Source organism: Protopterus annectens, chromosome 9.part0 (assembly GCF_019279795.1).
Source record: "Protopterus annectens isolate FY-2018-M chromosome 9.part0, PAN1.0, whole genome shotgun sequence".
In the NCBI taxonomy this organism is placed as follows: Eukaryota; Metazoa; Chordata; order Ceratodontiformes; family Protopteridae; genus Protopterus; species Protopterus annectens.
In genome coordinates, this window is record NC_056743.1 from 909,819,591 (window position 1) to 909,846,674 (window position 27,084).

General features: G+C 38.7%; 1 protein-coding gene across 1 annotated transcript in view; it reads right to left on the reverse strand.

Moving 5' to 3' along the window:
* Positions 1 to 909: 909 nt before the first annotated feature.
* The window catches only part of TAC3 (tachykinin precursor 3), a 202,495-nt gene continuing 176,320 nt past the window's right edge, over positions 910 to 27,084 (reverse strand). Inside the window, exons 6-7 of the mRNA XM_044083652.1 lie at positions 22,782 to 22,857; positions 910 to 1,189 (exon numbers count right to left, since the gene is read on the reverse strand). Coding sequence (XP_043939587.1) covers positions 1,174 to 1,189; positions 22,782 to 22,857 — 92 coding nt within the window. The 3' untranslated portion in view covers positions 910 to 1,173. The remainder of the gene's footprint in view (positions 1,190 to 22,781; positions 22,858 to 27,084) is intronic.

Genomic DNA, 27,084 nt, shown 5'->3' on the forward strand with positions numbered 1-27,084 from the left:
CCCTTCAAAAACATTTGTTTTAATTTGTGGGTGGCATATTTGTATAAAACTGTATTCATTTCTGAGTACTGGTAGTATGATAGTTTCTGCTCTTGAAGGATTCATTTTATATTATCTGCCAACTTTTCCTGATGCCAGCAACAAATGATTTTCTGCATGTAAATACTTTGAAATAAATATCCTTTTTGAATTTCTACATGTGTTTTCCCAGTACCTTGGTCTCTTTTGTGCAGGTTACCCTATGGAAGTTTTCTGTTAAGTTGCCCTACCTTGCATTTCTGTGCATAAAATGAAAACTTCTATTTATTTGCACCATCTCTGCAGTTCTATCAAGGCCTGGGTCATTCTATTAAAACTCTATCCATGCTGTTGTAGATCTTCATATCATGTGCAAGGAAACACACTGCTCCTTTCAGGAATGTCACTTACATAGATATTTAAGAGGACGAATCATAGCCTTGACTCCAGCATGACATCAGTAGTGACAGCTTTCCCAGCTGTGTATGCAGTTTATCATCACTCTGTGTGACTGCCTTGAAGGCTGAGGTATGTGAGAAGTACACTTCTCCCAGTCATCAGTAAATGTGAGCATATACCACTGTACAGAAAGGAAGGTCAATTAAAATATTGTTGTTTAGAAGGATCATGGTCATGAAACATCAGTTTAAAGCTTGCATATTGAACAAGTTGTCTCCAAAATAGAAGAGAGGTGCGACATGTTTAGTTCCACACCCAAAAATGAACATTGTGTGTGTGTGTGCGTGTGTGTGTGTGTGTGTGTGTGTGTGTGTGTGTGTGTGTGTGTGAGCGTGTGAGTGAGCATGTATGTGTTTGTGTCCATACATGCATTTCACACATTGTTATATATCCACTTAAGACTCTGACAAAGAAAATGAGTGCTCTGACTGGTAAGTATAAAAGTGTTGACTATATTTAATCTACTTTGCATATGAATAAATATGGACAGAGAGAGATGATTCTGCTGCTGTTTTTTGTATGTATATACACAGTCCAAAGATGTACAGCACTGATAAGGGGAACAAACACATTTACACTGCTACATTCAGAATAATTTCTCATTATATAAAATAGGATTTTCAAGTTTAAAATGTGGTGAATTGTGGCAGATGAAGTTATATTCTTGCCCCTTCAATGCTCAGTCTTGTGAACAGTTTAGGCATGACGGAACCTGTAGAACAGAAAGAAAAATGTTCAGTCATTTTCTATGCACACAGACTAAGATTACCTAAATAATGCAACAAGTATTTGCACTTTTAATTTATATTTAGTGAATTTTATTGTTTATGAAAAGCACTAGATTGGAGCTAAACTGGAGGTCTGTATTAAATTACAAGATGTGCTACTTGAACTTTTGAAATTAAACTTCCTTAGTCTGACCATAACAAATATTATAGCTGGCACAAAAAAAGCAGTTATCTATTAATCTGTCTGTTTCTGACTGACAGTCACTTAAGTTCCTGCCACAGAAATGCTGCAGATTTGGGAATGTATTTTTTTTTTATATTCACTTCACAGTAAGATCCCATCTAACTGGTGATGATTATGTCTCAGTATTGTCAAGAATTCACATGGAGCAATTCAAGAAAAAGAACAGACAGCTTTTAAGAGCCTTACTTATTAGGCTTACAGAACTATATCTGTTGGCTTCTCTTAATATGACCCCCACAAATCTAGAGCAGGGGATTGCAGCTGAGAAAGAGAACTGAAATATTAGAATATAATAGCCCAGGATAACAGGGGTCAGAGTCAGGGGAAGAAGGAGTACAGAGGCAAGATATACAGGACAGCAAAGGAGGGAAAAGTAATAGAATGAAACAAAGTCAAAAAATTTGTGGAACAGGGCAGGTAAAGGAGGAACAAAATAACAATCCACAGTCAGTGATAGAACTCTAAAGTGTAAACTTTATTTCAGCATTTTAAAATAAACTGGTGCCTCAGCTGCAAGCTTTCATTAGACTCTAAAAACTGACATATTAAACGCTCACAAAGAAGAAGCACTAACCAATCAGAGGAGTAGATATTCAACACACTCGTTATCAATTATAGATGTACTAATTCAGTAATATATTTAGCTAACAAAAATACAAACAACTCAGCAATCTTCAGTGGAGAGACAGGGCTAGACGATGGTGATGAGTAATGGAGGAGAGACTCAGCGGTGGCCATGGAAGAGACAACACAAGTGACATGGGCATGGACAGTCACTAAGTCATAGGTGGGGAAGCAGGACAAGCTGGGTAGTACAGGTGGTCAGGGTAAACAGTAGTACAGAAAAACTCAACTGAGAAAGGTCACAGGTAGGTGGCGCAATCACATGAAGCAGGAAGTAAAGCAGGGCATGGCAAACACAGAGGGACAGGTAAGAAGGTTTTGGTGACATGAGATTCAGTCACCAAGGGAATTAAGAGTTTTGGTAAGTGAGACATGAGCGATCAGATTACAGTGAAACTATTTTTTTTTTGTTTAGATGAATGAGATGAGGTGACCGAGGTGGACAGCAATGGGAAGCAGTGACCAACAACCTGTCAGTGTTTTCTTGGGCTGGTTGCTAGCACACCAAAGAAGAGAGGCTTAGGAACCATAATCACACTTGACAAGGGAGAAAGTCTTGAAATAGGTTGAAAGACAGGAGAAGTCTGGAAGAGAGACCAGGATTACCTTATGGTCAATGGTGCTTAAAGCTGGGTTGGAAAGGTACATTTACAAAAGCATAATTTTAAACAAAGATGGATAGAATTAGGGGTGTCACAGAAATAAACTTGTTTTTAAGTATCTCTGCATATTCATTACAATGTTTTAGGTGACAGAAGAACCTAGTAGAAGAATTAGCACTATTTATGGAGTCTGTCTGAACAGGGTACAGTGGAAGTTATTTAGGTCATTAAGCAGCTGCTGGAGGTTTACATTTGAGAAGTCCATGAAAAACAGTGTATTTGTTTGGGTAGTACTGCCTGCATTATAAGTGAAAATCACCGATTTGTGGTCTGAGTTAACAATGGAGAATGATTCCTGTACAGCTGCACAAAAGGGGCAATACAAGATCAAGATCCAGGATATCACATCTCTTAGTTGATATGTTTATCGGGTCTATATTAGATCACCGAACTCTTAAACAAGCGAATGGTGATTAATCGACCCTATGTAAGTGAAAGCTTACAATTTCAAACTGTCAGAACAGCGATTTTTTTTCCTAGGAAAAAATTGCTGTTCCAACAAAAATAAATAAATAAATAAAACATTTTACGCATTACATTAAGTGGGGGGCTTCGCCCCCACACCCCTGATGTCTGGGGCTGTGCTCCCTACACCCCCCTACTTAAATATACTAACTCCGAGACCGCACTACAGTGCCAAAAATGGCAAAGTAACAAAGCAGCCAAGCAAATTCTTTCCCAGGGAAAGAATTCGCTCAAAATCCGCTTCGATGTTTTGCCGTTTCAGGCTTTTGAGTTCAACCAAGACGCATTTGAAAGAATGCATCTTTAGTCTTCTAATAGGGAACTCGTTTATCAACTATTCAATGTAATTTATATTTTCACAGTCACGGAAGCATTCATTGGTCATGCTTTCCATTTGTAGTGCAGGGCAGCCAGTTTATTGCAGGTTAATTGAAGTCACACAGAATAAATTAATTTAGATTTATAGGGATATTGATTATGGTGTTAAGGCAGCTATCATGATTAATGTGAGGCCTGGAGGATGAGCTGTAATTGGTTATGAAATCTTGGTTGATTTCATTTATGGTGATTTGGGTTTCTAACATTTTAAAATTAGGATCACAATGAATCGGCTGTGATGTGAAGGGGTCTCTTTTAAAGACCGACACTCTCCCATACTTGCCACATGTCTAAAAGCATCATAGGTTCAAAACCAGGAGGACAATGAGTGCTTTAATTGCAGTGAAACCATGCCTTTGTTACTACACAAGTGCTCTGAACTGGATTTTGCTGAGTGGAAAGGCTCAGTAGGTGGATTCTGCCTAAAAAAGGCATTGTGGGTTAGGAAATGTTTCTGCCAGAATGCAGAAGCCCTCTTAAGAGAGGTGTACACTACCCTGGCAAACACATATTCAACTATTCAAGCAAACACATATTGAATCCCCCAGGAATCACACCAGCTACTAAGCTAATTATTGAAGCCAATTGTCTTATCCTTAAATTTTGTCATCATTCAAAGTGTTGACAAGATACCACTCAAAACCAGTACCTTCCCTGCTTTGCAACATGCATAGAAAAAAAATATAATATCCTTCTGCATTTTCCCTGGGTGGAGTGCCTAAATTTATTCATCCCCTAGTGCACCACAACTAGGTTGTAGTAATATTTATCAGGGTAGATAGATCTTGGAGTCCTCACAACAGCCTGTATCCTGACTCCATTAACTATCATTCTTTTTTTGTCTTGGCTGATGGGCATAGTGTCAGTATGCCTCACGATAGAGTCACCAACAACCAAAATGTTTCATTCAGTGTTGCATCCATCATAGGCTTTCAGGATAGCACTTGCAGTCATAGAAGTTAGAGCAGTAAACCTGGGAAAATAATGTATAGACCATTGTTTATTACTTGGGAACAGTCACTTTGCAATTCTTTTTGTTCGCTGTGGCTCCTAGGAAGCAGTTTGCTTGTGAAGAGCTGTGTGTCTGTCTGAAAACTGATATATATATATATATATATATCCTTTGCTTGGTGAAGCACTGGACAGTGTAATCCAGTGCCTTGTTCATCCCCTCCTGGGACTCTACCTGATTCAGACACTCAACCAGAGATGGATTAATGTAAATGAAATGGACAGATTGCAGCTAAATATTTTGTGAGGAAGTGGGAAATACAAAGGAAACAAGGCAGACAGCGTGAAATACTCTAATCCTGTCAGGAACGTGAGGGAATATTCTGTGTTCCTTGAAAATGACAATCTGCAGATATGCATCCTTTTAACTGCAGAGTGTCCATAAATGGCCTTTTAAGCAAGACAGAGAGAGAAGGGGGATGGAGGGTAAGCATCCTGAACTTCTTTGCTACCAGAAATATGTTCAGCCTTGAGATGCCCATAAGTATAATCTGGAGTCAACAGCTTGTCCTCATTGTGAGGGAAGAACCTTCTGTATGGCTGTTGAAGCTAGCATGCCTTCTAGCCTTCTAGAATTGGCTTGGTCAGGGTAACATGGTCTGGAGGTATATAGGGGCATTCTCATAAAAGGTGGAATTGCGCTAAAGTCTGTTTTTGACCTTGAGCCTATGCATTCCTTCATCCAGCAGTCCATAGCCATCTCAAACTATTTAAGTAATGCATCTTTTGTTTGGAATGGGAATACCTAATTGCAAAACAGTCAAACCCATTTTAGTCACATATATATTAGCAGTACTTTCAAGATCAAGGTACTTTAGAATAAGGATGTTTTCAACTTACCTCCAAGATTGAGTAGTCTCACAGTAAGTACATATCTGACATGTAAGGATGTGGATAGGGTGCAGTTCTTCCATGGGAGGAGACTGCTTTTATTAATGTTTTTGGTAAAAGTCAACCTTTTCCGCTGTCAACTTTATTTTCTCTGCTCTTGCCAAGTGTTATAACAGCAAAGTTATATTACTTACTATGATGCCCCAATGAGATAATGGCAATGAGTGGAGACCAGTAGAGGATTGGGAAACACAGAACTAGGAGGTGCTTTCTTCCTGTATGGACCACTAATTTCCCTACCTAACTGCCCAGCTTGGCCTCTACCGCCACTCCTTTGGCTTTTTTTTTTGAACATCTTCTTCTGTTTCAAGTATTTGGCATGATATTGTTTGAGGTAGAATGACCACTGTTTGGTGGGAAAATTCCTACTCTATTTAGATACTAGAAACTGAAAAACAAATGTTACTGTCTGTATTGCTTTACTTTTCTTCTCTAGCTTTTTGAATGCTTTTTGTGACAGAGGCCTAAAAGAAAGTCTTTGTCCATGGACACATTTAAAGCTGCTCTTTGACACCCTTAGTCTAAGGTTGTATCCATAGCTTTCCATGTCTTCTGATGACTGAACCTGAGGTGAATGCACTTACGCAGTCCTCATTCATGTCATAGCTGGATTCTATTATATGCTTGCTAAGTATGAGAAAAGAACTGGGGATCTCCTTACACATATCTTCCACTTGCTTAATAATATCATACTGATTCTGGAACATATGTATTTGACAATTAGCAGACGTAATGCTTAGAGTTGTTTAGGTATAGATCTCTTTTCTAAATCTATGCAAAATGTGACTTTTTCATTGGTAAAACATTATTGGCAGCAGCCAGCCATAGATCTCAATGAATCCAAGACAAATACAGAAACAATCAAGGACAATCAGTGGTGTTAACTTGAGGCATTGATAGAATAAGACAAATGTAAATCAATATATATTTTCTAAAATAAAGGACGTTTATAACTCTAATTATTGTAATTATCTATTAACTATAATGCACTACCTTTTCTCCAAAGTCACCAGTTGTAGGAGGGATTACATAGGACAGAGCTAAAATCTGAGTAAAAATCAGGGGCATCTCTGAAAATCTGGGATAGTTGAGAGATATGAAGCCAGTTTTGATCCTGTATATCTAAAGAAATTGTAGCAAGATTTGCTATCATGTTTTTGTTTAGATGTTTATGTGCATCTTTCACCCTAAAAACGATTGAGATTTCTGGACAATAGTAGTTGTGATCTGGGTTCTGGTGAGATGTTTTTGAAGGTATTATCAGATGCCTTTATAACTGAAGTGATAACTGCTGGCTTGGGCTCTGTGATCCCCATCAAATCAAGGTAATGCTTATGAGAACCAAGCAGCTCTTCTGGTTCCAATCTGAAGTGTTCTGTCATTAAATGTAGTGGTTCTGGCAAGAGACAAATGCTGTGGGGAAGCGTGAATATAAAGACTCATTATCATTGGTATGATAACTATGTGATGAGTTCATCTGGATAGAACAGGCTACGTTTTCTTGTATGCTTACTTCAAGTCAGATGTGAACTGTGAGGATAGTTTTCTTCTTTTCATAAATGGAGGAATTGCTTCAGTGGTAGACAGTTCATTAGGTGTCAGAGGTGGAACATGAATCATTTGCCATGCTGCAGCATATCTTTCAGTCAAAAGCTTTTAGTCAAAGATGGGGAGCCACAAGGAAGGCATTGGAGGAAATGACACAGCAGGCATCAGACCTACCATATGAAGTTTGGGAGGCTTGACCTGCTTAGACTTCCTTTCCAAAAATAAGAAGGTTGTTTCTTAAGTGAGTCCTGTAGGTTTCTGAACAAAAACTAATTTGGCATATCAGTATAGGGAAAATAGCTTCCCACTGCATAAGGAACTCACTAACTGCAGATGCATGGGAAGTGGAAAGCAGATATGCCACAAAAGTAATTTTTGAGAGACCAGGAGAGACTAGAATGGCAGTATCCTGCTATCAACCACTGCAGGAGCATCAGCAGGCTGGAATATATTAGGAGAAGACATCTATGCTTCTGAAAAGCTGATACCCTTTGACTCTTACATGATTTATAGTTCACACAGGCCTCATGCTCTTTGCTTCTGAATATTTTCACAGCTAGTTTTTTTTTATCCACCTGTTTTAGGGTATTTAAAATCCCTTTTGATGCATACAGAAAATGACTCACTCAGTTTAAGGAACAGTTGCCTCTTGCCTAACATAGGAAGCTGTAGGAAGATGGTGATGGTTTGTACCCTTTGCAAAATAGTGTTTATGTTAAAAGTAACACAGAGATTGCAGTCAGAAATACAAGTATAAACAAACTAAAATAAGAGGAAAATCTCATAGCCCCTAAAAGCAAATGTAATACCACATCATCTAGGGTTAGACTTAGAAAGATCAACACTTAACTCAGAAACAAAATCTAGTCCCCCAAAAGTAAGTATGAATTGAGAATTCCCAGCTGTCCTAAGGGCAATCACAAAGCCTTCTTCAGCTATGTCAAAACCTTAGAGGTAATGCCCAACGATGTTTAGAGCTAATACACAGCAATACCTACTCATACCTTAAGGATATAGCCAACATATCAGCAGATAAATTCAGCTGTAATGTTATTCCTCTATCTCCCTCTAATTTTCCACAACTTATTAGCACATCCATGCCACCCCCTCACATCATCTCTGAGCAAGACCTGAATTATATCTCCCAGGTCAAAAATACTTCTTCCATGGGTCCTGATAATGTGCCAGGCACTCTTCTTGTCTGTATCTGATAGACTCACTACTAAGCCTATTCACCTTCTATGTCTCCAATGGATTCATGCATAAGAACAGAGAACTGTGGTATCATTCCACTCCACAAAGGGGGATCCACTATTGATCCAAGAATATGCAGACCTGTAAGCCTCACCAGCCTTTTCTGGAAAACAATGGAACCCATCATTATGGAACATATTAACAAGGACATAAGCAGTCAATAAGCCATGGACTCAAGCCAGTTTGGGGCTGTTAAAGACAGATCCTGCCTCCTGAACCTGGTGGGCTTCTTTGAGCAAGTCACTGATACATTACACTCAAGCAAATTGGTTCATATTACTCATCTCTACCTCGCCAAGGTCTTTGATACTATCCCACAATCTGGCATTATTGATAAGCTAATCAAAGTAAATGTAAACCCCTCTGTTTTCCACTGGATGCCAAACTGGCTAATGTCAGAACCCAGTCTATCAGTGTGGGTTATACTCTCTCTTCAAAAAGAGTAATTACCAGTGGCGTCTCCCAGGGATTAGTTCTAGAACCAGTTCTCTTTGATATTTGCTTCTCTGATGTCAAGGCCGACATCAAAGGCCTGTGTAGGATGAAATTTGCAGATGGCAGAAAAACTGTAAGCTGTAATCAACTCCTCAAATGACTTCCAGATTCTTCAGGGAGGGCTAACATACATGAATAAGTGGTACCTGGTTAATTGAATAAAATTGAATGTAAAGAAATACAAAATTGTGTCCTTTGGCAAAACCGAACATTCATGCACCTATCACATAGGTTACGCCCCTTTGAAAGTTGACTTAGTCATTAGGGACCTGGCCACTTTCATTGACAATGAACCATCCTTTGATCACCATGTATCCACTGATGTTAGGAAACCTTTTACCTAGCCAGACTAATCACCAGGGGTATTTCTTCCTGATCTAAGGAAGTTATCATACTTCTCCACTCTTCCCTCATCAGGCCTGTAAAAGAGCATAATGGCCCTTTTGGTATGTACTTGTCTAAGTATATGGCCAAGTCTGACAGACCACAGCAATTCCTCACTAAGATAATCAAAGGCATGTCTTCCTTGAGCAACCCAGACCATCTTAAAGTGCTTTCTCTTTCTCTCTCTTTTCTGTTTTCTATAGACCCTTGAGAGATGACCTCTGTCTAGCCTACAGAACCTAGAAGGGTCCAGTCCTATGTGACCTCTGGCATATCTACAAAAATAATAACGCCCAAAACACCACTCAAGAGACCTAACTTCCACTGAAACATAAATAGAACATGCTGCAAGATAGATATATATCCCATAGAATCCCTCTTTTATGGAATAGACTTCCTTTGTTAATAAAGCAGTGTAGCTCCTTGACCATCTTTAAGCATAATCTGGATGGATGAATGGACAATTGCAAATTCACCCTGTGTCTGGTCCCTCAAGCCCTCATTAAAATGGGTCAAGAATAGGTTTAAATTAGTCATGTCAGTGGGTGCCATGCACCTCTTAGCATTAAACTTCATATCATTTGATTCTGATCATTGTAAAAGTATATTTAGGTATCCTTGGAGTGCATGTTTATCACTGTTCCTGGTGACAGTGCCCCTAAATTTAATGTTAAAAGCAAATTTACTGAGCCAGACATTCTCTTGATTTAGGAAACCAGACATAAACAGACCACATAGTATAGCGTTCAAAACAGACCTCTTAGGGACACTAATTCTGATGCTTTTAAGTTCATAGTGGAAGCTCTTAATCCTTCCTTTTAACCAATTGGCCTCCCATCTTATAACACTGGCATTTATATTTTTATATTTAATTGCTGCATTGTGTTTATTATGGCATCATGTAGTGAAAGCCCTGGAACTTTCTAGATACACGTCTTCTGCTGGAAGGCCTTGGTCCAGGGAACTTTTAAGGTTTTGATAAAAACTTATTAGGTTCATTAAACAAGAGCATCCTGCTAAAAAGGTGTGATGAAAAATAGCTAAACCTAGTAAAAATTCATATTGGAGTATATGACGACTTGAGCACTCAAAACATTATCACAGAATGCAGGTTAGTCTGATAGGTCTGTAATTTTCAACAGTGGAACTACTACTTAGGAATGGGAACCACAACTGCCTCCTTTCATATACTCAGAATATAACCATCCTCCAGGGTCCGTTGAAATAAATCCATTAAACAAGGAGTCAAGTCACTGACTGTACAGTAGACAGTCAATTATCCAAACGTCAATTATCCAAATGCAGTCTTCTAAAGTTTTTAGGTAGGAAAAATCATAAAGTCTGAATATGTAAACGTTACATGTATTCCTTTGTGGATATTTTAGAGCTTGTAGCCTGCATGTGTGTGAAAAATATTCTTTATTGTCCACTGGAATCGCTCAGTGATTAAAAAGTGTATTCCCTGCATGCAGAAAAAAACAAGATTTTAGAAGATGTTTTTCTGGTTCAATGTATGTTTGATTATCCAAACTACTCTAGGTCCCAATTAGTTCTGATAATTGACTCTCTACTGTACTTCTTAAAAAGAACCCATTCAGTCCCTCATGACCTGCAGCAGAGATCAACTTAATAGATTTTAATGCTTTTGTCAGAGGTGTAGCTAGCTGTTCTGGCACCTGGTACCATCCCTTGATCTGGTGCCCCCAATATCCTCTTCTTCCTTGGAATCGAAAGTGCCATAGTTCTCAAAACAAGCTCTTCTTTCCTTTTAAACTGTAGTGAACTGCTTGCTAATTTGTAGTAAGCAGTTGCTACAGTTTATGCCACACATGGAAAGCTAAAGCACTTTTAGTTCTAAAAAATCTTTTGATTTCTTTTTAAACTGTAGCAAAACTCATCCTGTCACTTACTACCCACAGCTCATGGCCATAGATGAGGATGAGTAACAAGGCTGACCAGTAAAATGAGCACTCTGTCCTGCCAATTGGCTCTTGCCTCACCAGTGCAGTCCAATACAGCACCTGCAGTACTGCTTCCTTTCTACCAATGTATTGATCAGTCTCTTTATACCCAGTACTATCCTGTGCGCTCACTCACAATTATCTCGAGAGTAAACTCTTCCACTTGAGATAGAGCTTCCCCTCATCTGTATACAACAGTAAACTATTTTCCAGGAGAGGATCATGACCCCTCATTTGGAGATGGTGACTTCCATCCCATCTGTTTCACATTTAACAACAGAGCATGCCAGAGATCAGTCAGAGGGCCTCAAGTAAACAATGAAGATGTGACCCTGATGTTCTCAGCTTGGGTGTTCTCCAGCCTTTGCCTGCACATTGATATCCTATCCATTAGAATTAGAAAGTGGGAGGGGGACTTTAGGGTTAAGGAGCAGGGAGGGATTTTTAGGTTTAGGTTTAGTGAGTGGGAAGGAAGTTTTAAGCTTAGGTAGTGATCAGGGAATTTACCTTTAGGGTGGGGGGGGGTTGGAGTTTTATGTTTAGGGAGTAGGATGGGTGGTTAGAATTAGGGAGTGATCATGGAATTTAGATTTAGGGAACAAACAGGGACTTTAGGTTTAGGGAAGGGGATTGGAGGTTTAGGGTAAGGGACTGAGAAGGTGGGCTGGAAACTGGGTGGGAGTTTTAGCTTTAGGGTTTAGGTTCTAGTAGAGCTATGTAGTTTCTAGGAATGGGTGTTTGGAGGGCTATGCAGAAATGGGAGATTGGGCTAGTGGGAATTCGAGCACTTGTTTTTTTTTTTAACCAAGTGGCAGTGAGCAGGTGTACCATGAGATACTAGCACACAAGGACTTGTAGTAGACCCAGGTAATGTAGTCTCATAGTAAGTTTAAGTTACATTACAAGGTGCAGTGAAATTAGAGTTACAATAAGTAGCAGACGTGGGTAATGAAGGGAACTTCCTCATGCAAAAATGTAATGATATTGTACAGCCAGCTTGTTTATGTGTATAAAACGTTGCATACTATGCACAACTAGTTTGATTTTGTATATCCTGTGTGTTCTGCTCATTTTTACTGATGGATTTTACTATGACATTCCGATCTGTAATGCTTAGGTTATTGTGGTATTCAGACAGTTCTACCTTCACTCACTTTAATTCAGCCAAATATATTATGATATAATTAGCTTCAAGCAACTGCAGCAGCACCTCAGTAAGTCATTATGTGCAATCTGTTTAGCTCTGAGTTTCTTGAGGACTGGTTGCCTCCTGAAGCCTCCTCAAAGAGATAAAAACTCTCATTAGATTTGAAGACAAATGCCATTGTCTCAACCTGTCATCTCCAAAATATGTGACATAATGTGTAACATGTAGGTAGAATGTGTGGCACTTGATTAAACCTGAAAATGGAAATTGGAAGCACTTTAAAATCAAATGCACTATAGATTAAAGTGTCTGTATAAAATGTCCATCTTACATTTCAAAGTGCTTCAAGTTCCAATGAGTGATTTACCCAATAACGTGAGAGTTAAGAAGTAAACATCACACGACTGGGCTGGTCACATGAGTCAGATTGTTTAAATAGAGTTGAACAAAACATAAAAATACTAGTCTAATGCACTGTAGCAAGTTATTACGCAAGCCTTAACAGTGATAAAAAAATAATACTTCTGAGATCAGCATATATAGTATAGTCTGTGAGAAACAATGAACAGTTTTGAACGTCAGCTTGCTTGTGTGTACCATGGATGTTTATGTGGGATAACATCCTGCTGATATTTGCTGGTGCGACGCTGAGGACAGCTTTTGACATGGACTCTGTGGCCTAATTCTGCATCAGTGCACAATAGTGTGAACAGCAGGATGTGTCACTGTGTATGTAGTGCATGGTATTTCTAACTGGCGTGCAACCTAATAATTAATCCCAGCTGCTGAGCGTGTGTGTGTGTGTGTGTGTGTGTGTGTGTGTGTGTGTGTGTGTGTGTGTGTGTGTGTGTGTGTGTGTGTGCATGTGCGTGTGTGCCTGTCGCAGCACCAATGATTTCTCACTGATCTAGGTATTGTATCAGGTCCTGCAGACAAATGCCATCCCTTCACGTTACTCATCCAGACTTGTTTTACAATTAATATGACATTACAGATACTCTGCATTGTAAAATTTCATTGTCTATTCCAAGTATTTATGGGTTAGAAAAGTGATTAGGCAAGATATTATACCCAGTCTAAACATGAAAACCAACATAATATAGATGGCTGCAGTTTGCTTTGTATTATAGAGAAGATTATAAGACTGCACAACTTTTAGGAGGACTGGAATTTGAAAAATAAAGGTATACATGAATACATATGTACCTGCTTTCAATTAAATAAGCTGGTTACAGAAATGTACAATATATATAACAGTTTTCCACCACTTTTCTTTCCCAGCCTTTCATCTATATTTATTTAAGTTTGACTTTCCAGCCTTACTGACAGAATTTCACTTTACACACCAGAATGATGACTTTCAGCTCCATTGCCTGTGGTTTATACAGTTTTAGTGTATTTTGACTTATAAACAGGATTTTCAGATCCATATACAAAATAGCAGTGCAGTTCTGGTATTAAAGTTTTTGTACACTGCATTTAGAAACACAGAGAAGTTCCATTTAATCCTTACATACAGATTTATGTTCCACTGTGCCTAAAACCTGTACAACACTAATTTTAGAGTTTCATAAATAATTATATTCGTATGTAACAAATTTGGAGAATTCCTAGTGTCCTCCACAGTGGGTCTCAGCCCAATTAAATCGATGCAATGTATAAAAGATACATGCATACACATATGTAAGTATTTAAAAAAAAAGTCTATGTAAAATGTTCCCAAAAAAGAAAGACTTACCAAATATAAAACACCCTCTCCCCGTGTAGTCATCTATGCTCGCTTTAAAGGCTTTAACAGACAATTTTTTTAATGTAAACAGGCAGGATATTTCAAATGATAACTACCCTTTCCATGTGCCTATCATAAAAATGTATTTCACCTAAAATCCATCTTCAAGCTTCTGAGATTACATTTAGGAAGAGCTTGAGTCAAGCCTAAGTAATATAACATCAAATCATTGGTACAAGATTTGAAAATAGTGACTATGCCATCACTTGTTCTGCTACAGGAAACTAAAAAAGATGTAGTTTTGTCAGTTTTAGCTCCTATAAGACTGAGCAGAAAATGAGAATGAAAGTTCATTTTTTAAAGGCCATTTCTAGTTTACCGCAAAAAGAAAGAAATGAAAAGATTGCAACGAGCTAGAATATCCATGAGCTAGCTTAATCATGCTGATAAATGCAGGATCCATGATAGAAGCAGATCTTCCTTCAGTGTCTACTGAGGCATCGCCTATGAACTTGAAAGCATCCCCAAATAGTACTTATTCTATAAGAAAACTGAAAGAAAGATTAGTCTCTACAGGAACTCTGAGATCTTCAAATATTTCTGCCTTACCTAAGCAAATTTTCAATCGGTAAATGTAATTCTTAAATTCAGGACATAAAACATTTATCATAACTGGATTTAAGACCATTTTGGAATGACTGCGTCTTGAAACTATCCAAGCGTATTTGAAAAGCTTCTTACTCCTTGTGTCGTTGCTATTTTTGTTACATTGAGAGAATTCAGGTCAGAATACTACTGGCACAAATATAATGTACACATTACTAATAAAATAACATCGATATATAACCAGCTTTGATGCACAAAAAAATTGTCCCCCAAAAAACATTTTTTCATGGGGCACACATCCCTATGTGGAGGGCTTCTACCCCATAGATCACTTACTTAAATATAACTGCACTGCTGCATTGCATAATAAAAAAAGGGTAAGAGACACTAAAACTGTCAATCTGTTCGTATACCCCAATGGCATCATTCTGTTGTGACCAAATGAAAACTCCGACTACACCTCCTCTGCAGTTCAGAACACCTATAAAATGAAAATATACCCCCAGACAGAAAACTGAAGTACTACCTGTAGTATACACCACGTGCACTGCCCACAGAAAGTTCAGCTGCAAGTACTCAAATCCCAAGCACTTGAAAATCAGTCTCAAAGCCAGGAACTGGAGGGTCTTGTAACCCCTTTAGGCTGTTGCTCATGCTCAAACTTAAATATGAGTTTTGCAAGCAGTTGTACTCCTTACGCAAACATATTATTTGAGTTCATGTGAGGCAAGTGTGGCAGCTGCGGGAGCTAGAAGAGATTTTCAGGGTTAGGGAATGAAGTTTTAAGTTTAGGCAGTGGGAGGGGAGATTTAGGGTTAGGGAATGGTCAGGGAACTTAGGTTAAGGGAGCAAGCGGAGACTTTAGGGTTAATATTAGGGAAGGGGAGTGAAGTTTTAGGTTAAGGGAGTCAGGGCTGGACTGGAAGCTATGTAGGAGTTCTAGGGTTAGAGTTAGGGTTTGTGTAGGGTTATACAGTTTTATAGGGTGTAGTGAGGGCTACATACAAATGGGATATTAGGCTAGTGGGAGTTCAAGCACTTGATTTTTTGAGCAAGTGACAGATGGCAAGCGTGTCACAAGCTAGTAGCACTCAGTCATCTGTAGTAGGTCATATCCTCACTATATGATCCACTCAACACTAAGACATCAGTATTACTGTGGTAATTTTGTATCATCATAGTCTCTGCAATTAGTGATAGAGTAGTCATGTCTGTTTAAAACCTACAAAGAGTTTTGCCCATAATGGATGGGGTGGTATTGAAGCTGGTAACCTTTGATGAGTTGACTATGAACCTGAGAAGATGCGCATGTTGCTGTTCTATATAACCTATATATGGAAAATAAATATGGTCTTCTAGAACCTCTGTTTAATCATAGCCTTTGATAGGCTTTGTACTAAATGAATGGAGGACTGCAAACAGTCATCACTGTGCACAAAGAGAGTCCTTCCATGGACCCGGGAAACTAGATACCCATAAGTCTAACTAGTCTCATATGCAAGTCCATAGAAAGAATTATCATGGATCTAATAAACCATGACACAGGAAACTTTCAGACATTTGACCCTACCCATGTTAATTTGTCAGAGGCTTGTCATGCTTACTTTACCTGGTGAACTACTTTGAGAAGGTTGCTAAAGCTATGGATGAGGGCAAACAGTACATACTGTCTACCTCAACCAAGCTAAGTCTTTGGACACAATACTTCATGTAGGCATTGTAGATACATTTACAAATTAGGCATGAACCCAAATGTCACTCAAAGGCTAACCAGTTGGTTCATTGATAGGAAACAAGAACTTAGGATGGAAGAATTCACCAGAATCCCACAGGATCAGTGCTGGGGCCTCTTTTTTTTTGGCATCTGCTTCTTTGAAGTCAAGGCAAGTGTCAAGGGCCTCTGGCCGATAAAATTTGCAGATGATTGTAAATTAGGTGTGATCACTGACTGTAAATTAGGTGTGGTCACTGAACTTCTTAAAGACACAGATACCCTTCAAGGGGACCTGATGCAGACAAACAACTGGTGCCAGAGCCATGAACTAAAACTCAGTGTTAAAGAATGCATAATACCTTTTGAAAAGATGTCCACCATTGAAAATTACAAAATGGATAATATATCCTTAAAAGTAGACCAAGCGGTCAAGGATCTGGGAACACATGTTGACAGTAACCCGTCCTTTGACCACCGCATGTCTACTGTGGTGAGAAACTCATCCTACATTGCAAAACTTATAAGTAAGAGCATGGCATCCAGGTCCATGGAGGTCACTGCTCCACTGTACTCTGTTCTCATCAGACCAGTCATTGAGTACAATGCATCCTTTGGTATGCACCTGACCAGCCACTTGAAACAGCTTGAGAAACCATAAAAGCTCCTAACAAAAAGAATACAGGCAATAAACAAGTCCTATGCAGACTGTCTCATGGCCCTATCCCTGTTCTTGATCTCCTCCAAATTGCTGCGTGGTGATCTATGTCTAGCTTACAAGCATCCTCTGATCCTATACTGATAGATTTGTTGCATATCTGTGAAACAAATATCATCAGAAATACCAATTTTAAGGACCTAAACCTTGTTTGTGACATAAACAGGACACGATGAAGGGACAGGTATGGGTTTCAAAGATTACCACCTCTCTGGAACAGACTTTTTGTCCATATGAAGTAAAGATCATCCCTAACTATATTCAAATGTAACTTGTACTAATGGACAGAAAATTGCAAATTTACCCCTGGTTTGGCACCTATGTCCCTAATGGACAGGGGCAGTCTGTGAACGCTGGATGTGTACACACCTATATTGTAACCGTAAAATTCTATTGGGTACTAACACATATAAGCACAATTTTGGTAAATTTGGGGTTAGCTTGTCTAGGCTTAAAATGGCTCTTGGGCCAATAGCCCATTAACCACAAATGTGATGAACTTAATGCACACAAAATCTGGTCCACCAAGTATCTGGTGTTCTGAAATATAGCACAGTGCATGACAGCCACTGGTTCCAAATTAATTAACTCTGAACAACTGATATGCTCCTAATTTGTTGTCATTTGCATATTTAACTATAACAATATCTGCAGGCATGTTCTAAATGCTAAACAACAGGAGAAGAATGGCAAAGCTGTGGAATAACCCCATACTTAAGGTTTGTCTTCTCCTGACCATGTCTTGGATTTTGACTCTCCAAGACCTATTGGAGAGCTAATCTACAGATCAGGTTATTAAAAAGTGGCGTATATCAAGTTCTCACATTTCTTTTTTTGTGAAAATGTTCTCCTAGTTCAGAACACCCTAGATTACATTTACCAGTAATTCAATGCATAGTACCAAGGAGATTTTTTTTTTTAATTTTGATCCCTCCACCTCTCCCCCGCACACCCCCATCTGACCATCAGCTACAGCTCAGAGCATATCCACTTGGAATACAGAGCCAATAAGCCACCACAAGACATACTCTGACATAGGTTCAAGGCTGGTGATGAGATTGAAACACCCATGGATAGTGTCACATATGTATCAATGAGGATTTTTTATATACCCTAAATTTCCACCTTTTGCACAACCCTGACAGATGTGCAATGGGTGTGCTGGTGTATTGTCCTGCTCTATGGTGACTCAAGTAATGCCCTGCCTTCCTAAAGACAATTCCCCCTGCACATCCACAGCATCTTCTAGAGATCAACCATGATGTGTACCTGAGTCTATGTCCTGCCTCCACCTTCATCTTTCCCTTGCCGGATCCTCAGATGCCCAAGACTCTAATCAAATCTGGGATAACTGTTCCATAGTTAGGATTTATCCCTTTATGCCATGGCACTGGCTTGCATGCAGGAGATTTGGTACTATGGAAGAACCTCTGTGAAAGGTATGCTCTGCCCTGTATATGTGGCCAATTGCAGTAAGTTTGACCATTAGATCTGAATCTACTAATTTCTCCATAACTTTGAAAACACAGTTCTGATGGCTTGTAAGTCTGTATGAGGTGTTTTTCAATGGATACCCACTCCTTTGTAAATAGGTTACCAAAGCGTCTTTCCAGGACATTAGCCCTTTACATGCCTGTAGAATACTATGGAAAATATAGATGACAATAGCTATTTTCCAGTGATGTAGTGGAATAAAGCCCTGACAACAGCCCAAGTGACCTGAGTTCAGTTACCGTCTTGGATGACTGACAGAGCTAGTGGGGAGGAAGTGTATGCCCTTCTGGGGTGGGGGATACACCGTACACTCAGTGTCACTTTTTCTCAGATGAGGGAGTAGTGATGAAAATGTATGACCTAGGACTGGGCATTAGGCTCACCACACCACTGTCTGGTGATAACCTTCAGTTCAGGTGTGTGGATGTATTCACTCACTTGGGAAGGTATTGTGACCCCTGCAGTGAAGCAGATCACATGTCCTGCTGCCAGTGGTGGACTTATGCCATTGTACAAAATTGTGCCATTACTGGGATGCCAGCAAGGGCATAAAGCACTGTTGCCTGAATGACAGCTCCCCCAGAAAGCATTCACCCTGATCCCAGGTGAAATTCTGGGGTAGCAGAACAAATGTACTAGACCCAGTCACGGGGCAAAAAAATAACAGAAAAAATATAGAAAAAATAAGTGCCAAATGTAGACACAGACTTCATTTCTGTGCTAGATATAAGGTCCATACTATATGCCTTTTCTTAAAATTCCCACAACAGAAATTTCACAGATCTTTAGGTTTTATAAGTTGTGCTTCCAGAGATGAGGCAGAATAACTCTATGGCACTGTAAATTGTTCAAAAAAATTATGTTTGGACTGCCAGGACATTAACATCAGATTTTATACTAGTGTAAAAATCCTGTACTTATGGTAGCATTTCACACCCACTGAAAAATGTTGCTTATTACTTTGTGCCATATATACAACATCCAGCTAAATGGCCTTTTTATTTATTTAAATTATCTCATTTGTTTAAATTACCTCATGACCTTCCTACATAAATATCTGTACCTCAAAAGTAGCTTCATGCCGTCTGGAACATTCCATGTCTTACCGAATGTATTTTTGTAGTTATATTCTTTCAGTCTTTCTTAAAGTATGATTCAATATCTTAACCTTCCTGTTTACAACTGAACCTTCGCACTCCAATGTTTGTAATGGGAAATAATCCTACAAAATGTGTTTTTCAAAGAGCTTATTTCAGTGTACCATTTCTAAGACTGCACAGCTGTAGGCATTTCCTCAGTATTGGCCTTGTCCCAGTTACAAACTGTGAGGCAGTTGTATTGGAACCTTGGTTCTGGTCTGTGCTCAGAACTTCACTCTTAATTGTAACAGAATAGTGTTACAGCAGCACAGTGACTTTATTTGTTTTTAAATGAATGCTTTATAGCTCCAGGGTTGCTTCTCTAAAAACAATAACTGTCCATATGCATTACATTTACCACTGTCCTCATGGCACAGGCAATGGCTGAGAAGGCTGAGAGATGGAGGTTCACTTACCTGGTTAATAAGTGAATAAATTAAAATAAACTAAATTGTATGATTACTGTTTAGCAATGGTGGATCAATGTCAGCAAAACAGTTCCATCTTGAGAGAACTGTCTCTAAGAGGGCCTGGGACAACTTTGGGTAGGTAAATTTAGCTGTAAAGATACTACCAGTCTTCTAAACCATCAAATGTTCTTTACAGCATGGTCTTTTGCTAAATATAAGTCTCTACCCATTATAAACTGAGATGTATTGATGTTTAAAGAACAGAAGAAGAAGCTCTATCCTAGCACTGTTGGGTACATTGTGGAGCTGTGTATGCACTTATACAATTGAGCTTAACAAGCATAAGTCTAAAAATCCTAGCTGAAGATACTGTTTTCCAATGTGAAATGCTATATTAATTTTTCTTAACACAAGGTGATTTCTTACTTTCATTATAAGTACACCCCTCTAAAAGCTGTGTTCCTATTAGCCAGAAAGCATGGTAGCCCATTGTAAACATACTGTGGTCCCCCTCCTTGACCCAAGGCTTGGACTTGACAGCAATCCCAGTATCTATATATTTTTCCTTTGTTACGAACATAGCTTTTGATTTTAGAAGTTTCACCATTAAACTCCTGGTGTTAAAGACCAACTGTGTTAGTTTCTGGATAGAAAAAAATGTGTTGTGCTTGTAAAATGCCCTGTCACTCTGATCTAAAAAAATAAAAGATTCAATAAATGCAGTTAGGAAGCATTTACCCTCAACTATTACAGAAAAAAATATCCTTGCAAAACATTATGGACTTCCACCAGAAAGTCAGATGAATATCATTCAGGAGCATTCTTAAGCCATTTGCTATAATGTGCAATGCCTTAGTTATTCTTCCCATCATCTTGTTAAAAGCTGAAGATGAAATTTAATCATGGAAAGGGGTTAATAATATAATGTCTTCACTGCTTGTATGTATATTCAATAATCCTTCCACTGGAGCTCTGTCAGGTACTCCTGACACTATTTCTACCTACTAAGAAATAAACCAGGCATCTTACTACACTGTCCTTATACCTGAGCTTTTAGTCCTCGGGGAGGCTAGACACAACTGTCTGCTTCTTCTCACTTCTACAAATGGACTTGTCAATTCCTCTAAGCATAGAGTCATCAACAATGAGCAACTCATCCTTAATAAGCTGTAATATGGGCGCTTCTTGGGTCCTGACACTTGTGGTTAGAAGCGACCTGAGCTTGGCTTAACAGGCACAGATGGTTAATTACCATAGACTCTAGCCTCTGCAAACTTCACTCACCTAGCTACTGACAACTGGGGCAACTCTGGATAAATATGGCTAGGCTTGTAAGGGCTCTAAGGCCATTAGCCTAGTAACCTCCTATGAATCTATGATATAATAGGGGAAACAGTCATGATAATTAGCTTGGTCTTTTCTATATTTCATTTTCTTTTTGTAAATTTATAAAATAAAGGACAGTCAGGTCCCTCATAAATATATTCATATCTATGGTCAAAAACATTTTGACCTGTGGCTTTTCCTGCTTCCACAAATGGCTGTTAAGTATAATGCTGGATTTCCCCCAAGTTATTTTGGTATAGCTTTATTCCTGGTATTTTCATGAATTGCAATGTCGTGAGATCCCCTACAAGATGTGCGTGTACGTTTGTCCTAAAATGTTTAATAAGCAAAGCGTTCTAGCTATTCCTCAAAGAGTATCTGTTGCAACTACCCTTCGTAACTGTGCAGGAGCAAATAAGATAAAATATTTGATATGTATTATAATGTGAAAAGGTATAATTCATATAAAATGTCTTAACAGGTCAATGCCAAGAGATCTCAAGTCAGTACTTAGGTTTGCCATTCTAGTAAATGTTGTGCGAGGCTTATATCCAAATCAGCACACAGGTGCAAAATTGTTAAAAAGATACATACGCACTCATGAAAAAAACATCAGTAGAGATGAGAACAATTGCATTTGTTTTGTTTGTATTAACTCTTCAATTCCTTGGTTATGATGCAAAATTTCAAATGATGTAAGATGTAAAGTATTGTTCGCATTTTGCAGCTACGTGTGCTCATACTCAGTTGCTTGTTTCCTACCATTCATGGAAGTGATCCGTAAATGGCTGGCAGTCAGCCTGACCAGTAAGAAATTGGAAGTGCCTGTTGTTATGGGTGCAACATTGTTCAGTCCCTTCATATAACAAATGCACCTGAGTTAGATAAAAATTAAAGCTTAAAGTGTATAATAGAGATAGCTAACTCCCCAAAAAGGACAATCTTTCTTCCTTCTAACTAGACTGTAAACCAGCATTTTCAAATTCACACAATAAAAAGCTGCCACTCACAACAAAGAATGTTAAAAAGCTGTTGAATAGCTGGCTTTACCAAGAAGAAGCTTAAAATAACTGCAGTGGGTGTACAACTGCTCATTCCTTTAAAACAGCAAGTGTGACCATAAGTAAAAGGAAACAAACGTGACTGCCTAGGTTACAAAGAAGGTTTGCAACACTGAACAGGAAGACTAGGAACAAAGTATGTATAACAATGCTGTGGCAGTTTTAGGGATTTGAATAACTGCACCTTTTATCCCTTTCCTTTTACAAAGTGGAATTATCTAGCCAAAAATGATATTACAAGACTGTTTCTGCATTAATTTCATTTCTGTGTTTAAGCATGTGTATCTCAGATTTGCACAAATAGGCTGAAATTCTTACCTCATTCTGCACTTGCTTGGAAGGACAGGACTTTCAACATCAGGTGATGCCTCCTTGTTTAGTCCATTAAGGTTACCTGTTGTGCAGAAGAAATAGTCAGAGGGTGAACACCACAGAATGAGCCTCACAGTGCAGACATTTTGGTCTCAGATAACACGTGCCTGCGAAGCATGTTTATAATGAAATATACACAAGCTGATCGATTGTTGCTTTTCCTTCTCTGCAAGCAAATTTATCATTTGCATACTTGCTTACTATGTTTATCACCTGGACATGCTTGCTTAGAAATAAAGTTGTCCTTTTATCAGAAGCATCCCATGCACTGATAGAACACCACAGTTATAATGTAAGATAGGTAAATGGAAATACTGGATTTAATTACGGTATAATAATCTAGTGACAAATTAACATCGTCACAAAATGAAGTCTGAAAAGGGAGGATAAAAGAAAGGCTGGGCCTTAAACTGATCATTGTTGATCAGAACCTCACGAGAGTAAGCAAGGTTAAATAAATAAATAAACAAATAAAGGCAGCTACTTGTGCTGCCCCACACATCCCTACATCTTACAGCTTCCCTTATTATTGTACTGTACTAGGACCAGGTAATTTTGGTTTTGGACTTCCTCAGAAAATGATTCCTTGTGCAGAACTTCAAGGAATGTCCAGATATTCCCTCCTATTTGTGGAATGTGCCTCATAAAATTTATGATTTTCTAGTAAATCATTGATAACTGAAGTCAGTAAATAATGACAGACATTTGAGTTTCAGACTTCAAATCCTTCAGAAAAGTACATGCTAATGCAATATCTGTTATTCTAGCAACTCTCTACAGTTCTAAGAGGAAAATTTTAAAAATTGTTCCTGATTTTGGGCCTTTGCCCACCCATGATTTATGATTTTATCCAGAATGAGTGAGCTAAGAGGTTGAGAGGTATGACTCTTTCTTGAAAAAGAGTAGCCAAACCTGTACCGAGGCAGTCAAACTGATCTCAAATGTTTAAAGTTCAAATATGTTTTTCAGGGCATTTAAAATAAAAATAATAGTATATGACTGTTCAGCTGCAGATGGAGTTATTATAATGAAATAAAATCAGATCAATGTAAATTCATTCTAGAAAGGTTTCCATTTAGAAAACAATTTATAAACTAAAGATAATTATAATGTGACTTAAGGGGTGTGTGTACTTTTTAACGTTGTGCATAGTTATGTCAATATACACTTTTGGTTTCCATTCACTTTTGGGTGGTCCATTCATGCTTTAAACCTGACTCATCGATAGAGTGGTGATACTTTTATTTATATGCAGATGACCAGCTGAGCCTCGTGTTGATGGAAAATAACCAGAAGAAGATGTTGCTGGCAGTGGGGTGCTGTCATGCAGAACTGTGGCTGCAGATACTAGGAGGTGTGGCTTTTGGGATCAACAGCAAAGAATGATAAATGCAAGACAGTGATGTATGGAATATAATGCAATGATACTGGGCTGTGGGTATTGATACTGGGATGTGGGTAGTGATACTGGGCTGTGGGTATTGATACTGGGATGTGGGTAGTGATACTGGGCTGTGGGTATTGATACTAGGCTGTGGGTATTGATACTGGGCTGTGGGTATTGATACTGGGGTGTGGATATTGGATTAGTTACTTTTTCTAGTTAGATTTAGTAAAATGGGACAGCTCAATGACCTAAATTCCTCTCCAGTTAATATTATAGACCATGAATTTACTGTGGCACCAGTGAAAATAAGTAAATAAATACATACACGATACATAAGTTATTTCATTTATTTACTTTGTAGACGTTGCCAATGGGCTTTTCAGTTTTGAATATTCTAATTATGGTGCCCTAAGAACTAAATAGCACTGGTGCTGAATGCATACTCAAATCAATCACTTTCTGTTGAAGCTTTACTGTTAACAAAATAATTACAAAATTAATTCTTATTGTAATATAGACATATAACTAGAAGTGCCACCAAGGCTGGTAATTTCCTTGAATTAATGGTTGGCTGGAAGAAGGTAGCACTTTGCAGTGCTTCATATTTGCCATTCATTAATGCCACACAGAAATGGCCAGTTATATCACCTGCAGTTGCATACTTGTCTCACAAAGAAATTAGCCTTTGTTTAAAATGGCCAAGATGGCACAACTTGTAATATAGTTAAGAATAGTGAATGTAAAGCTGCTAATAAGTGCATCAGCCACATTGTGCAATTCCCAAAATTGTGAACACTTATTATACAGAGTTATACATTTACTACAGCTGAATATTAGCAATTCACAATTGTTTATCCATATTTATACAGTTTCTCAGATGTAGCCACATTTCTGGTGGTAGAAATATTTCTATTTTTACAATGAATCCATTCAAAAAAACTAATATTGATAGCTCTAAGTTGTGATGCATGGTTATAGCATTTTCTGTGATTATTCTTTGCAGGACTGACCACTGCATTTACAGTCTCCTGAATTCAGGGAGTGTACCTTCATAGTTCTGTAAGTTTCTTCCAAAAGAGGGTGCAGATTCTTGCAGAATGTTGGCTAGAAAATAAGGTTTCACAGTCTTGTACAAGAAACATTGCCTTCCCAATGTAAATTATTGGATAGTGCAGGGTGAAGTAACACACAGATGAGCTAAGGAAGGATATTGTACCCACAATAACCTGAAAGGGTATTCAGAGCTGTTTTTTTTGTTGCCTGAGTGATTGACTATGGGTTGTCCAGCTGCAAACTCAATGGTTAAACAGAGTTATAGAAATACACTAATACCAGATAAGAGTGGATGGGAATATTCATCTGCATTGCCATTTTACAGGTTGGGTGGCACAGTGTTCCAGCAGTTCTCATTGTCGCCTCACAGCAAGAGGTTTTCTGGTTCGATTCTTGGCTGGGGTGCCTTCTGTGTGGAGTCTGCTTGTCCTCCCTGTGTTTGCATGTGTTTCCTCAGGGTGCTCCAGTTTCCTCCCACCTTTCCAAGACATGCTGCAGGTGGACTGGACATTCCAAATTGGCCCTAGGTGTGAGTGTGTGCCTTCTGTGGAAGGTTGGGCATCAGCCTGGCAACTCAACACCATAAAACTCTACTGCCACTCATTCTGTGGACCAATGATCCACTGTGGTGACCCCCAATGGAAGCAGCAGAAAGGAGAAGACTACTATTTTACAGGTGTCCGGCTTGCATCCATTAGCTGCAGAGAACAAGATGGCGCTATTTACTGTTGTGTCCTGAAGAAACAGAAGGTGTATATATTGCATGTAAAATATTCTAGAGAAGAGGTAAGAATTTCCAGTCTTGTGACTAGACATGGAGGGAAGGATTTGCTCATCTTGTACTTGTTGGCCTAGAAGTTAATTTGACACCGGCTGTAATTAATACTATAAGCTCAACCAAAGGGACCATACACAGCAGTGGTTGAGAAAGTGTAGGGCATAGAACATGAGGGAATGTAATGATTGTTAGCAAAAGCAATGATTACATACTAGGTCCGGACACTTTGCAGGCCCAGCTTGTAATATAAGTCTTCAACTTTACATGCAGATATTATTGGAGGGCACTGTATACAATGACAATGCTGCTAATGGTACTGCTCCATGAAAGGAGATTCTCTATGCTTCAACTCCTCAAGACTCAAATCCCTGAAAATGTTTGTATTTCCACTGAAAAGAACTGTCAGGGAATTGTGCTGGCACTAAGTGCCATTAACGTATTTGTCCCCTTCTCCCATGTAGTGTGACCATGAAATTAATTATATTAGTTAGTGGCACAGACCCCTACTCACCCACCCTACCCCACCCCTGCACCGGGGGGTGTATGCACCCCCTGCAAAAACACTAAAAGCAGTATTTTCAGGAGATTATTTTCAGCAGATTGTCTTTCAGGGAGTAGAGGCTCATGGAAGTGTGATTTGTCCATGCATAGTAAAAGTGACGGTGCTAAATACATAATTGAAGTACACCTTGTATGCCGTTATGCTTCTTTGTTCTTTAGTAAACACAACGGCTCACATGTATCATTGTATCCTTTCTGTTGGATAAATAGTAAATATTTTTTAATTTACTCTGCAGTGCTAATAACCATGCAACAAGCATCAGCTGTAATATAAACTTGAAGCACTGTTGGTAATATTTGCATAATGTATAACAGGGTAATGCACAGTACCCCGTGGAATATCATCTGTATACTAATAATTCAGAAATATCTTTGTGCTCTCCTAACAAAGAAATTAAAAGGCAGATTTTCCTCATTCTGTAGAACAAAAAAACTTGCAGTGGGTGAACTTCTGAGGCCTTCCTAAATAA